At 36.7% G+C, this 16324-nt stretch overlaps 1 protein-coding gene across 3 annotated transcripts in view; it reads left to right on the forward strand.

Annotated features, from left to right (window-relative positions):
- LOC125646044 (probable syndecan) overlaps nt 1-16324 on the forward strand; it is an 89766-nt gene that overhangs the window by 55337 nt on the left and 18105 nt on the right. For 2 of the 3 annotated variants that reach the window (XM_048872158.2, XM_048872159.2), the window contains exon 8: nt 12388-12519. In XM_048872158.2, the coding sequence (XP_048728115.2) occupies nt 12388-12519 (132 nt within the window). Of the gene's footprint in view, nt 1-12387; nt 12520-12748; nt 14436-16324 lie in introns of those variants that run through there. The other variant, XM_056139564.1, reaches the window with a different exon arrangement.

The following is a 16324-nucleotide window of genomic DNA, read 5'->3' on the forward strand; positions in this document are numbered from 1 at the left end:
TACAGCTAAGGGGTGAACAGAAACATCCGCATACTACATATAAACTGGTCCAACTTCTCATATATGTTTAATAAGCGACGGGGAACCAGTTTTTTACTCAGAATTCCTATAGACAAGTCGGTCTATAGCTATTTTGATCGTTATAGACCGACTCAATTTTCTATAGACATTGTCTATCGGTCCATGGTTAATTTTGCACACTGTACTTCATTGTTACATCAGAATGCCATTTTTCAGCAAGCTCATTTAGGTAAAACCTCTGAGTAAAATAGATTAATATAATGATTTATTGGTACTACCATATTTATAGTTATGATTAATTGTAGTTCGATCTAATTAGCTAAAAGCTTATTTTCCTCTGGAAATATAGAATCTGATGCTTCGTTTGTTATGTGACTGGTCAACAGGGAATGCTTACTCCTCCTAGGCACCTGATCCCACCTCTGGTATATCCAGAAATCTGTGTTTGCCCAACTCCTTAATTTGTATTCTTTAGGAGTTATGAGAGAGATCACCATTTGTTATTTTCACCTTTCATTTAGGATCCATTAGAATCATTACACAAAATTTATTAGGTCACCGGAGTAAATTCAGGTGACCTATAGCAATTGGTTTTTGTCCGTCGTGCGTTAACAATTGAACATTTTTAACTTTTTCTTAATAACTACCAGTCCAATTCTTTTCAAATTTGATATGGAGCATCATTGGCCGTGTGCGAAACTAACTTTAAAGTCCTATAGACTTTCGGTCCATAGTCATTTTATTTCCTATAGACCACAACAAATTCCTGTAGACCGAAATTTATCATGCAATATTCATTGTAATTTAAAAATAAATGATAGACACAAATTTGGTTTGGTAATTTGTTTATAGTTTAATTATGATATTATTCTTTTTCAATTTCCTGCACGTCAAGCTTTTCAATTAGAATTTCGTTTTCTTTGTCATTTTGTTCCAGCTTAGTTTCACTGCCTGATTCTTAATTCATCTAAGTCACATTTACTACATTTCATTTTCTCATGATTTTCTGCGACTTTAGCCTTGCTGGAACTTGTTGTACTGACCGCCTTCTGTTTGATTCAAGTGCGTGCACCTTCCACATATTTTTAAAACCGTTCAAAAAGGACATTCCAAATTTGCACGAAAATGGCATACATTGAAGTAAATATCAAATTGAACCCCCAGTTGAAAATGGAATAATCTGATTCGAATGATTTGTAATTACATTGTGGAACATTTTATTACAGCTAAGGGGTGAACAGAAACATCAGCAATGAGCATACTACATATAAACTGGTCCAACTTCTCATATATATGTTTAATAAGCGGCGGGGAACCAGTTTTTTTACTCAGAATTCCAATAGACAAATCGGTCTATACCTATTTTGATCGTTATAGACCAACTTGATTTTCTATAGACATTGTCTATCGGTCCATGGTTAATTTCGCACACTGCATTGGGACAAGGGAGACATAAATTGTAAATTTCAGGACTCTAGCACCCCAGGGGCCCTAAACTGCCCAAAATTGACCAATTTTCAAAAATCTTCTTCTTAAGAACCACACACGTGTAAGAAAAACTAAATGCATAGTGATGTAGAACAGAAAGGCCTCTACCAAAACTGTAAATTTCATTATTCCCGGGCTAGGGGTTCTGACCCCAGGGCAGGGCCAAACTTGTTATATAGTGTTTATGTGTAAAACACTTAAATAACATTTTTTTTTAAGTGCTTTTGATACTAAATTGAAACTAAATGGATAGAGCACGTAGTCTTTTACCAAAATTGTAAATTTGATTTTCCCAAGAGTTAAGGGTTTAAACTTAGTATATTGTATTTATGTGTAAGTTTGCTGATACTGTATAAAATCCAGATGCATACTTAGGAATAGCAGAAAAGGATGTACAAAAAATGGTGAATTTCACAACCCAGGGTTATGACTTTAGGATGAGTCCAAATTAGTCATATTTTGATGTTTTAATGTTAATACACATTTTATTTAAAGCCTTTCATCAGTGGGGGCCTCCGTGGCCGAGTGGTTAGAGCATTGCGCTCAAAATCACACGGCCTCTCACCTCTGTCGGCACGGGTTCGAATCCCACTCGCGCCGGTAAGTGAGAAAGTTTCCCAGTAACTTTCGGAAGGTCGATGGTCTCTTCCCAGGTACATTGTATCTGGGTTCTCTCTTCCACCAATAAAAAACTGGGCGCCACCGTATAACTGAAAAATTGTAGAGTGTGGCGGAAAACATCAAACAATCAATCAATCAATTTCATCAGTGTATGCACTTTTGAGGGCATTGAAGTTTTAAGAACACGTCTTGTTTTATACTGTTGCTGAACATTAGAATTTAGCTTAGTTACTCAGAACAGAAATTTTTTTCTAGATTTCATAGCCCATGGAAATAGTGATACTTTTTCACTAGTATTCAGGTGACTGATAAGGCCTGTGGGCCTCTTGTTATGATAGAAATAATCAAGAACTAGAGCCACAAAGTACAGACTCTGAAGGGTACTACTACACCACTTGCACGGAACAGTACGAAACGATTCTTGCAAGGAACGGTGAACGGTTTGCACGGAATGGTGAACAGTTTGCAGGAAACGCTGAATGGTCTGCATGGAATGGTGAGCGGTTTACATAAAACGCTTAGCACGAAATGCTGACCACTTTGAAGGCATGGCTTGCACGCTTAGTGAAAGGTTTGCACGAAATGGTAGGCATGGCTGACACGCTTTGATTTTTTCAGTATCATTTGTTTCATCTTGGGGTTCGCTTAAACAAGCAGATGGTATGGAGGGTTGCTGGCAAAAGCTGAAAGATGGGCTCCTGAACAGTGCCAATACTGTATGTGGTCTGATAAAGAAGCGCCAATGGAGGAAAGAGACTTGGTGGTGGGATGAAGAAGTAAACAGTGTGATACAAGAAAAGGGAAGATGCTACAAAGCATGAAAGAAATGGGGAAGCCGAGATGAATACATACAAGCTAAGAGATCTGCAAAAAAGACTGTGTACTCAGCAAAGCAAGCTGCTGCTACAACCAAATTCGGACATTTGGATCCCAAGAATAATGATATATTCCGTGTTGCTAAACAAATGAGAAGGGAGAACCAGGATGTTGTGGGAGAAAAATGTATAAAGGATGATGATGGGCAACTCTCGCTGGATAATGAGACCAAACAAAATGCCTGGAAGCAACACTATGAAAGGGTATTCAATATTGAATTTGAATGGAATCCAGATGAGCTATCAAAGGAAACACCAGTTCAAGGTCCACCGATTGAGATCAGTCCTGATATGATTGAAAAGGCTCTAAGAAAGATGAAAAATGGGAAAGCAGCTGGACCGTCTGGTGTTGTAGCTGAAATGTTGAAAACATCCGGAAAGATAGGCATCCAGATCATGCCGGACTTAGCAAACTCCATCATAAGAGTAGAGTGTGTGCCAGAGAGCTGGAAAGAGAGCTACATCATCAACTGCTACAAGGGCAAAGGTGATGCGCTGACAAGAGGCAACTATAGAGGTCTGAAGCTCCTGGAACAAATGATGAAAGTGATTGAGAGAGTAACAGACAACATCATTAGACAGCAAGTTGACATCAATACTATGCAGTTCGGATTTGTAACAGGTCGAGGCACAACAGATGCAATCTTCATTCTATGTCAAATGCAGGAGAAATACATTGGGGCAGACAGTAGACTATACATGGCATTTGTTGACCTAGAAAAGGCTTTTGACAGGGTTCCCCGAAAAGTGCTATGGTGGGCTATGCGCAAGCTTGGAGTGGAGGATTGGCTTATCAGACTAGTACAATGCATGTACAGGAACGTCAGAAGCAGGATACGGTTAGATGACACCTACTGTGATGACTTCAGTATAAATGTTGGAGTACATCAAGGATCAGTCCTCAGTCCCTTGTTATTCATTGTTGTCCTTGAAGCCCTCTCCAATGAGTTCCGCACAGGGTGCCCATGGAAACTACTGTATGCCGATGACCTGGTCATAATAGCAGATACAATGAACGAGCTAGAAGAAAGACTGAAAGTATGGAAGAAAGGCATGGAAGCAAAAGGTCTGAGGGTTAACACCGTATAATAGCAGAGACAATGAACGAGCTAGAAGAAAGACTGAAAGTATGGAAGAAAGGCATGGAAGCAAAAGGTCTGAGGGTTAACGGAAAGACAAAAGTGATGGTTAGTGGCCCAGAACTCCAGTCAGTGAAAGACTCTGGTCAATACCCATGTGCAGTATGTAGAAAAGGGGTTAGGAGCAATGCGATACAGTGCAGCCATTGCACTCTATGGGTGCACAAAAAATGATTCTGATAAAAAGAACTACCGGAAGAGTTGGTAAAACACAGACTCCGATTTTTCTTTTTTAGATAAATGAATAACAAAAACCTCATACTTGGAATTCAATTTATTCACCCCTATAGTTGTGAACAGGTCTCGTGGCACATGTCTATATTTTTATACGCCCATCTTTAGGCGGGACGTATTATGGTACAGCGATGTCTGTACGTCCGTCTGTCCGTTCGGGGTTTTCTCTTTATAATTTCATTTCCCTTTCACATGTCATGCTGAAACTCGCTGTGTAGCTTCTCTGTGGGTCACTCTAGATCATACTGCAATTTTGATCCATTTCGACCTTTTTTCCAGGAGTTTTGCCCTTTTTATTTGGAAATGATTATTATATGGAGGGTACATAATTTGTCCGCCCTACTCCTCCCACAGTTTTCAAGTGAGAGCCTTCTTATTATGCCCCCTTCAAAGAAGAGGGGCATATTGGTTTGCACCTGTCGGTTGGTCGGTAGACCACATGTTGTCTGCTCAATATCTTGAGAACCATTCACTTGATGATAATGATATTTCATATGTGGGTTGGTTATGAGTAGAAGAGGACCCCTATTGTAACCATTCACTTGATGATAATGATATTTCATATGTGGGTTGGTTATGAGTAGAAGAGGACCCCTATTGTTTTTCAGGTCAAAGGTCAAGGGTCAATCTACTGTGGACATAGGAATATAATGTCCGCTCAATATCTTGAGAATCCTTTGCTTGAAATCATCAAACTTAGCATACTGGTACATCTTAAGGAGTAAATGACCCCTATTGATTTTGAGATCAAAAGGTCAAGGGTCAAACTGGGCATAGGAATATACTGACCATTCAATGTCTAGAGAACCCTTTGCTTGACAGACATCAAACTTGGTACACCAGTGCATCTTCAGAAGAAAATGACCCCTATTGATTTTGAGGTCACATGGTCAAATGTCAAGGGTCAAACTGAACATAGGAATATACTGTCCTTTCAATATCTTGAGAACCCTTTGCTTGACAGACATCAAACTTGGTACACTGGTACAACTTCATGAGAAGATGACCCCTATTGATTTTGAGGTCACATGGTCAAAGGTCAAGGGTCAAACAGAACATTAGAATATACTGTCCTTTCAATATCTTGAGAACCCTTTGCTTGACAGACATCAAACTTAGTACAGAGGTGTATATTCAGGAGGAGATGACTCCTATTGATTTTTAGGTCACATGGTCAAAGGTCAAACTAGACATAGTAATATACTGTCCACTCAATATCTTGTTAACCCTTTTGCTTGACAGACATCAAACTTAGTACACTGGTACATCTTCAGGAGAAGATGACCCATATTGATTTTGAGGTCAAAAGTAAATTGTTGAACTGGACATAGTAATATATTGTCTCCTATATTTTAAGAATTATTTGCTTGATTGACACCAAACTTGGTACACTGGTACAGCATAAGGAGTAGATGACTGCTATTGATTTTTAGGTCACATGGTCAATTCACTCTTGACATAGGAAAATATTGTGTGCTCAATATTTTGAATTGATGATACTACTATCAATTACTGTAAATGTATTACATTTGGCTGTGTATTCTATTTAGCGCCTTTGGCAGAACGCAGCTTCCGCTAAATCAAGTACATAGCTGAATGCCATCCGTAAATCTAGATGTTTAAAGTAATCCAGGAATGCGCTAAATCAAATCTACGCTAACTTGTTGAAAAAACGATTTCCGCCAAATATCGTACACGCTAAATATAATACGTTTACAGTAAATGATGTGTGTGTACAACCCTTTTCTCCATGGGGGGAGGGGGGGGGGGCATATGTGCTTTACAAACATCTCGTGTTTGTATGGGTATTGAAGATGTGCATGTGGGATGGATTTTGATTTTCTACAATTTTTGAGAAAATTACAGGTTGTTGAACTTAGTCTATTTGGAAATTAATATTCTATAGAGGGTACATAATTTGTCCGGCCAACTCCTCACACAGTTTTCATGTGAGGACCATCTTATTTTGTGGAGTGTTTGTATGGGTATTGAAGATGTGCATCTGGGGAAGGATTTTGATTTTCTTCCATTTTTGAAGAAATTACAGGTTGTTGAACTTGGTCCATTTTGAGGAAATCTAGATTTTTAAGCTAAGACTCTTTGTTCATATGAAAGTTTGTCACAGCCTCATGATGGCTGATAATACCTGAAGCAAAGTTATACAAATTATAGCACAAGAAAAACACCTTATGTAAGCATTTCACGGGCATATTATGTACCGTTTGCGGTACTCTTGTTCATCATAATGCGATGTCCGACCTCTAAAGTATTTGTTTGACACTGAGTTTCTTAAAAAATCATTTTTAAAAAATCCAGATAGAAACGTTTGTTGAAATCGGTCGTTCATGTAAGCGTTTGTATGATCCAGAGTGCAAGTTTAAGAAAAGCAAATAACGCATCACCGTATAAAACGGATACGATACGATCATAGTTTGTAAATCACCACTCGCTAAGATTTTCGAGTGTCCACTATTTTTACTCGCTATTTTTCAATGTACTCGCATTTTGGGAGTATTTCTCGCTAATTTCGAGCCCTGGGAATATTGATTATTCAACTTAATTTATTCATTGCTCTATCAAATTCATTGAAAAAGTCGTGTTTGTTTCACTATTTTTGTGCATTCAATCTTATAATGCCATTAAAACATGCGGCGTGTGCAATTTTTATGTTCCAGGCCTCTTCTCAAAGACAGATGTTGAATAAACCTATACATTTTTACATACGCACTGTATGACAACAGATAAAATGAATCTAGACATAGAAATAGTCAGTCGATAAGAACCTGTCACCTTTGATAAGGGAAAATACAAAACAAGAAGAAACAATCAAAATATGATTAAAATAGATTGAGAAATAAATCAAACATATGAATGAATAGATAAAACAAATAATGACCAACTACAGTAATGATCAACAGATATGTGAGCGGATCTAATTAGCCTCAATTTTAAACATATAGAATACTGCATTCATTTTTGAGAGACAAAAGATATAAACACCTCTTTTGTCATATTTCACTAGCCCCCCCCCCCCCCCCCCCCCACAATTTTCACACCTTCTGTATGAATGTTAATTTCAAATACCCGGATTAGCTGACCTCTGTTGTGGTAAAAAAGAAAGCACCTTGGAATTTGCATAGAGTATACAACTGATACATAGGTCGGTGACTTTGCATTATGCAGACAGTTCCGATAAACAATTTTGACCCAAAAAAATTTCTTGAAAAAAAAAACTTGATCATACAAGTGTAACAAGACAAATAAATTATTCCTATATAAAACAAAACAAAAAAACTATTGAGGGCAGAGATTTACATGTCTCTGCATTTGCTAGAAACTACCAAGGGTGATAAAATGGTATCAAATTTTGCTCTGCTTGGTGGTTTTATAATAAACAGTTTTCCTTCAATTATTTGCAGATTTTCACTGTCTTAGAGACATTTTGAAATAATTGCTCAAATTGCCAATTATGTTTACCTGTCCTACATCCCATTCCGAAATTACTTGCACGGTCTGTACGTTTCTAAGGGCGTGGTTTGAACGATCTGCACGTTTCTACGGGCGTGGATTAATCATGCACGAAAGAATTTGCACGGAACGCTGAACGGTCTGCACGGAATGGTTTGCACAGAATGCTGAATGGTCTGCACAGAACGAAACGAAACGCTTGGAGGTGTGGTAGCACGCTTCAGGGTCTGTACCAAAATTGGTCCTTTCGCCAACATAAATGAGACTTTCACATTTGATGCTCTAAGATCGATAGGTTATAGAACAATTTATCTTATAACAATATCTTTTCATTTTACAGTACTAGTCGTTTGAACCTGGTGTATGAAAACTATGTAACATCATATGCAAGAGCTAATGTTCAGTTTTTGTCAGTTTTTAAATCAAGGCAGGCTACTGACAAACAAGTTGATGGTGATGGGGTTTCAACAGTCTTGTTTAAAGTCAGCATTTCACAAATTCTATGGTCATTATAACAATCTAGTTTGCCAATACAGCCTATCATTGGGTCAGATGCTGTCTGATGTGTTTCATACCGATTAATAGGCCGTTCTTGGCACACTTATTTTGACTAGGGATAACTCCGTTTACCTGATCAAGATATAGGGCTCACGGTGGGTGTGACTACGACAGGGGATGCTTACTCCTCCTAGGCACCTGATCCCACCTCTGGCGTGTCCAGGGGTCCGGTATTTGCCCAACTCTATATTTTGTATGGCCAGCAGGAGTCATGAGATTTGATTTATCTTCACTTTTCATGACGTTGACGTTATGAGAATTAATACACAAAAAATGGACACATAGGTTAATATGTATTTTTGGGGCTTATTCTGGTTGTAAATTACAGTTAATGTTAAATTCCTAAAATATAATTAGAACTTATATATTTTCTATGATGTTTAAATTTGTGATATATTGCCCCTCCCCACATAACACTAGGCCAATTTTTTTTTTAAAATTGGTTAACGGATTTCAAAATTTTCAAATCCGTTTGGAGGAGGTAAAAAAAAAAAAAAGTTCAAATGACAAAATGTTAATAAAAATGAACTTGATTTGAGGTCAATGTTTTATTATCAACTTTAATATTCTCTTCACTGTCAACTTAGAACGGTGGTATATAGCGACTATTGTGCACCTTGGCAACAATGATGTGTCCTTCAAAAATGTTATTTGTTTATTAAATTAACTTTCTATCATAATCAAATGTCCATTGTTTACCGTTTAGTTATGTAAATCCCAAAATAAAAGAACCACATCGTTTTTCCATTCAAAAGATGGCATCCATGACGTATATAGGAACGCACTAATCACCGGAAGTAATAAAATCCTGACTGACCTTACCAAGCTTATATTTTGTCTAAAAATTTACTTTTAAGCTTTAAAGTCTTATTTATAAAATTCATGAACCCTATAAACATTTATTCCAAAAATCTGAATTTTATATAGGTCAGATCAATTTATTGTTGGTAGTCAACAAATTTTATACAATGAATGAATTCAATAATGTTAAATATGTTTTCAACCTCCTTCAATATATGAAAAATTACACATATTAATTATGAAGAATATTTCTTTAAAATTCATTAATAAGAATTTAAAAGTGTATCCTCGGCAAAATGTATGCCTGGTAAGGTCAGGTAGGGTTATACTTGTTTAGGTGATTAGTGCAACCCAACGTACATCATGGATGCCATCTGAAAACAAGTGTTTGTTTTTATTTTGGGATTTACATATCTAAATGGTATGCAATACATAACTAATGCTAATTAGAAGTTAGTTTCATAAACAGATAACTTATTGGAAGCAAAAAGCATTATTACTAAGGTGCAGAATAATTGTTAACACTGGCAGAAGTTGACTGATATTCCACACATGACACATGAATATAATGGACTGTCCCGAGATTTCGACGGAAGCATCTGCCCAAATATCCAGTCCAGGGGAATCTATTTTCTTTTCTTTTTTCTTTTTTTTTGTGAAAAGGAAAAATTACAGCGTCGGAAATATAAAAAGGAGTGAAAAACCATTTTATATTTTTTCCCAACATCCCCAAAAATCAGTGCGACGGATCCGTAAACCAACTCAATTAAAAAAAAAGGCCCTAGTATATACAAAGTTTGCCCTCTGTATACGACATAATGGAGAATTCATGATCAAAAATTTAAATTCTATGCAGTGAAAGGACCACAGGAAATAGTATAGTTTCACTGCCTACTTCAAAGACGATTTTATTTTTTCAAGTTGCATATCTATTCATATTAATTTTCATTAAATTTATATTAATTGATGATAAAAAGAGACAACTCTGTCATTTGGTAAAACTTGAGTAATTATAGTAACTACATGTAACTAGGAAAATGGAGGGTTTTTTTAAACTTCGCCCTTGTGAACCGAAAAATCTTATTTATTCAATATACAGTAATATATATTGTTATTTAGAAAATTCAGTCCGAAGGTTTTGTTGAATCAATTGGTGGTGGTGGTGGGGTGTTATAGACTAGAAAGCATGAAAAATTTCAAATTGAAGGAAAATGATAGAATTCTAAAGTAAGCATCTCATGAGGACAATTCTACATGTCGAGTTGAATATAATTTTCAAATGTTTCAAAATGGTCGCCATTGAAGAAAATGGCGTCCAAAAAATAAGTCCGTCGGATTTCAACCAAATTTAGTTTCTAGGGTTTTTAGCTCAAGTGAGCTTTTCTGATCGCTTTTTGTCCGTCCGTCTGTCTGTCTGTCCGTCTGTCTGTTAAACTTTTCACATTTTCGACTTCTTGTCCAGAACCACTGGGCCAATTTCAACCAAACATGGCCAAAAGCATCCTTGGGTGAAGGGCTTTCAAGTTTGTTCAAATGAAGGGCCATGTCCCTTTCAAAGGGGAGATAATCACAAAAATGCAAAAATAGGGTGGGGTCATTTAAAAATCTTCTCAAGCACCACTGGGCCAGAAGAGCTGAAATTTACCTGAAAGCTTCCTGACGTATTGCAGATTGAAGTTTGTTCAAATCATGGCCCCCGGGGATAGGATGGGGCCACAATAGGGGATCAAAGTTTTACATACAAATATATAGGAAAAATCTTCTTCTCAAGAACCACTGAACCAGAAAAGCTGATTTTTACATGAAAACTTTCTGACTTAGTGCAGATTCAAGTTTGTTCAAATCATGGCCCCCAGGGGTAGGATGGGGCCAAAAGGGGGATCAAAGTTTTACATACAAATATATAGTTAAAATCTTTTTCTCAATAACCACAGAGTCAGAAAAGCTGATATTTACAAGAAAACTTTCTGACATAGTGCAGATTCAAGTTTGTTCAAATCATGGCCCCCGGGGGGGGGGGGGGGGGGGGGGGGGGGGGGGGGGTAGGATGGGGCCACAAGTGAGGGGGGGGGGGTTCAAAGTTTTACATACAAATATAGGAAAAAGCTTTAAAAATCTTCTTCTCAAGAACCATTGGGCCAAAGAAGTTGACATTTACATGAAAGCTTTCTGACATAGTGTAGATTCAAGTTTGCACATTACCAGTCCTTCATACTGATTATTAGAAATATTTACCAATTTTGCAAGTGGGACCGGCAGATTTCAAAAACTCTCACATATATGTTACTTGTACAAATAAGTACCTTTATTATTTCTCTCCCCCCTCCCAAATATCACAGCTACCATAACTCATGATGACTGTAAAGAGGTTAAAGTTTTAAAGTACAAATAAGTAAAATATCACAGCTACCATCACTCATGATGACTGTTAAGAGGTTAAAGTTCTAAAGTACAAATAAGTACCTTTATTATTTCTCTCTCTCTCTCTCTCTCTCTCTCTCTCTCTCTCTCTCTCTCTCTCTCCCAATATCACAGCTACCATAACTCATGATGACTGTAAAGAGGTTTAAGTTTTAAAGTTGACACATTACCAGTCCTTCATACTAATTATTAGAAATATTTACCGGTTTTGCAAGTGGGACCGGCATATTTCAAAAACTCTCATATATGTTACTTGTACAAATAAGTACCTTATTTCTCTCCCCCAACAAAGATAGGAGGGGGGGGGGGGTGATACTGGAATCGGGTTGTCCGTCCGTCTGTAGATGCAATTATTTCAAAACGTTATCCTTTCCACCTACAGTCACCATATCATGCATATGGACCACCCATGGTACGAAGATGTTCCCTATTGATTTTGGGGTCCAAATGTCAAGTGCACTCCTAGAGAAGAGACTACCCAAGGTTTTGTCATGCCCTTTCTTTTTTACACTGAGGAAAGAGCTAATTTATACCTATTAACACTAACCTTTGGAAGATTGGGGTAAAGGGGGGGGGGGGGGGGGTATTCTTAGTGACCATTGCTCACAGTACCTATTGCTTTAAGTGGTAATTATCTTTGTAGTAGTTAGAATGAGGTTTGGCTTCAATTTTGACCAATTTACTAGACTATATTGTGATATGAGCCCTGTTTTGCAAAACTCTGTGTTTAAACTAATTTCCGACTCTTTGGTTTTGTGTAGATGAGGTATCAACAACAAAAGGCCATGACATACACAAGGAAAATAACGAGAACACCGGAAACCCAAGGAAAGCAGAAAGACAGGAGTCATCTGCTATTGTATATATCATGGGCAGGCCAGGCTTACTAGCAGGTAAAATCTTACTAACAGGTAAAACATTTTCTTATTAAAATGATAAAAACAAATGTTTACCTGTTAGTATAAGATTCATGTTATAGTTTTGGATCCAAACTAAAGAGATTTGCCTCTAAAATGCAGGAGATTGCGATCTTACCTGGAGAAATTTTATCAACATTTTTCTACACATGAAGCAATTTAAATGACAATCATCCTCAATTTTTATATGCCCTATCCTACACAGGCTGCAGTAGGGTATGGCACAGTGAGTATATCTGTCCATTTGTCAGCATCTTTTGGAACAGATAAAATCTGCTTACAAGGTTAGGATCAGCTAACTTGGCACAGATGTTCCCAATGATTAGAGGAAGAAGCCTATTGTTTTTCAAGGTCAAGGTCAGAAGTGAATAAGATAAAAAAAAAAATAGGCTAGGATAATTAAATTAAATGCACATATTCAATTGTTATTGGAGGTTTTCCTGGCTTATTTTGGGGTATGGTTACCAGACCCATTCCCAATAAAAAATTACCAATATTTTCCCAATTGTTAGCTCACCTGAGATGAAAGCTCAAGTGAGCTTTTCTGATCGCATGTTGTCCGTCGTCTGTTTGTTTGTTTGTAAACTTTTTACATTTTCAACTTCTTCTCCAGAACCACTGAGCCAAATTTAACCAAACTTGGCCAAAAGCATCCTTGGGTGAAGGGCTTTCAAATTTGTTCAAATGAAGGGTCATGCCCCCCTTCAAAGGGGAGATAATCATAAAAATGCAAAAATAGGGTGGGGTCATTTAAAAATCTTCTTAAGAACCACTGAGCCAGAAGAGCTGAAATTTACATCAAAGCTTCCTGACATAATGCATAAAACCAGTTCTCCCTGAATATTGGCCGATTTTCAAAGTCCCGGCAGAAACCTTAACATTTCCTTACAAAGAAAGTCTCACAAAACCGTCCACCCCTGAATACCGGACGTCAGCCACTTTTTAAAGTACAATTGTTAACAAACATTTGTAAATTACCCTTATAATATGGGCCACTATTTGTGGAGTAGAAAATTTTGGCCAGATGGGTGATTAAGACTGGCCAGGTGTGAAAAATGACTGACCTACTGGCCAGGTGGGAAATTATCAACTGGAGGTGTGAAAAACACTAGTGACCTCTATAAGTTCTATAGTTTACCTGTGCTGTCCAGGGTGTTAATTGGTGCTTGGCTAATCCAAGTGACCCTTTCAAATTTCTGTACAAAATGTTATAAACAGATATGCACATATTGAATGAATACAATCAATATGCCATATTGTTGCACCATGGATATAAGCGGTAGTTAATAAACAACAAACCCATGACTGTTAATGATAATTTGCAATAGATAAATGATTTTGGGGGGCTTTCAATAGACTTAAAATTTCTAAGAAACATCTAAATTAAAATTATATATTTACTACTGTACTTTTCAAAAATGTCAAAACAAATTTGTTAACGATATAAGCAATGGACGTAAACAGAGTTTTTATAGGTAAGAGGAATTCCAATAATAGGCCTCTGTGTTTTCTTTATGTATCCTGTTATAAATTTTTAGTTAAAATTAGATGATTGCAGCAAGGCTCTTTCTTGTAATAATTACCTGTAGGTATAAGAGGACTAGTTTGATCTCCACTGATAATTGATAATAGATCCCCATATCAAAGTGAGCAGTACCTACTCTGTGTATTAATTGCAGCAATCAAATGGCTATGTGTTTGTTTTGTTTATTAAAACATAAGCGGAAAGTCTACATAAATGCTGCTAGTCTACAAATTTCTATACATATATCAAATGCAGTTTTATTTAAACGGACTGTTTTCCATTATCTATGCATGTCAATGTAAAAATGTTTATTCATGTTTAATTAGTTTTAGTGCTATAAATTGAAAATAAACATGTTAGTAAATGATTTTGTTTTATTTCTAATAGTGAAATAATAGTCCTTGAACACCATATTATATGGTTTGTGGTATGTCAATGAAATATTTAATAAAAATTGAGCTGAAATGTCTCTAAATGCTAAATTCTCGGTATACCGGCCACCCCTCTAAACCGGCCGTTTTTTTTCCGGTCTGACAGCTGGCCGGTTTAGAGAAGTTTCACTGTATATAGGAAAAATCTTTAGATATGAGCCAAGGTGACTCAGGTGAGCGATGTGGCCCATGGGCCTCTTGTTTTATTTCTTACTGATTTTGTGCAAAAAATCCAGAAGTGAACAAAGAAATGTCAAATTTCAAATTGATGCTTTTGAAACAAGACTTCCATGGAATAATTAGGTCTCTTTCGGAGTTTCAGAAAATGTTAGACTTACTGGAAGTTTAAACAGCAACTTCCTCATATATCTTGCTTATAAATAATTTTTTTTGGGTATGATTTTCGCATATATATTAACATTATCCATCTGTAGAGTACAGTCAAATATTTTTTCAATATTCACTTACATTCACAAGATATGTTTAATTTCTGGGGGTGTTTTCGAGTAGAATTTTGGGGGTGTTTTCTTATAAATGGTTAAAGATTGAATCATGAATCTTTGAGAGATGAACAATGCTGACTTGTAGATCTGACCTATGTGTTCAAATATTGTTGCTGGGTATCTGTCGTCCACCGGTATTGAAAATATGCAATTTTTTTTTTTTTTTTTTCATTTCTAGTTGTTCATAATAGAGTCTAACAAAGTGTTTTAAACCATACCATTTCCACCGGAAGGAGATTCTTCCAAACCGGAAGTTGATCCAAAAATGAGCATGTTTTATTGACAGTCTCAAAAAAGTTTGCTGTAAGATCAATGTTGAATTTGAAGTCGTTTTAAGGGGCTCCATGGCCGAGTGGTTAGAACATCGCGCTCAAAATTGCACGGCTTCTCACCTCTGGTCGGCGCGGGTTCGAATCCCGCTCGCGCAGGTAAGTGAAAAAGTTTCCCAGTTTACTTTTGGAAAGTCAGTGGTCTCTTCCCAGGTACCGTATTTTGCCGAATATAATATGCACTTTTTTTAGAGAATATTTTTGTGCCAGAAAGGGTACCACAATAGGTTTTTGACCTTTTTTTCCAGATGAAACTCGGCGATTAAGTAGTGTAATATTTCACTCAAAGACCAAGGCTTCGGATACTGTACGCCTTTTCACGTTCACCTATTTATTAACTAGAAAATTCGACCTCAAGAAAATTACTACAGAAACGTAAAATTGCAGAAAATGTGATATATATACTTACAATATCTAAATAATTCAATTATCATGAAACAAACAGCCAATCAAATTGCATTGGATCTGACTATTCATTACATCGCATGCCGCCATTATTGAAAGCATGTGTACACAATAATGCCTTGTCACGTGCTAAAATTGTTGGAAAATAATTTTGTCACTTGCTAAAAGTTGGTTTACTGTAAGTTTTATGAATAGGCCTAATTTTTAATGAAATACTAATTTGAATCTTTGAAATAACTATTTTTGCGTGAAAGAAATAATTACCGAGAGGGTGCCCAGAGCGTGTGTTTTACGAAGCCATTGTTGTGTACACTGTGCTTTTGTTAGATACCCCTTCCGGGTAAAGAAATACCTAACAAATTTTTTTTTCACACATTTTAATAGTCATCGTAGTTAACGAGGAGTTGATAATTTGCATCTTTGTACCTACCATGGTGTGTTGATTACAGTAAAATAAGCGATAGTTTAGTTTTATTTTTATAACATCGGCTATTTGATTGATTTTAAGTTTCAACAAAGGAAATATCGAGTCAGTTAAGACTTTAATGCTACAAAATCTCGTGCTTTGCTGAAATGAACAGGCTTCTC

The sequence above is a fragment of the Ostrea edulis genome, chromosome 6 (assembly GCF_947568905.1).
Source record: "Ostrea edulis chromosome 6, xbOstEdul1.1, whole genome shotgun sequence".
Taxonomy (NCBI): Eukaryota; Metazoa; Mollusca; class Bivalvia; order Ostreida; family Ostreidae; genus Ostrea; species Ostrea edulis.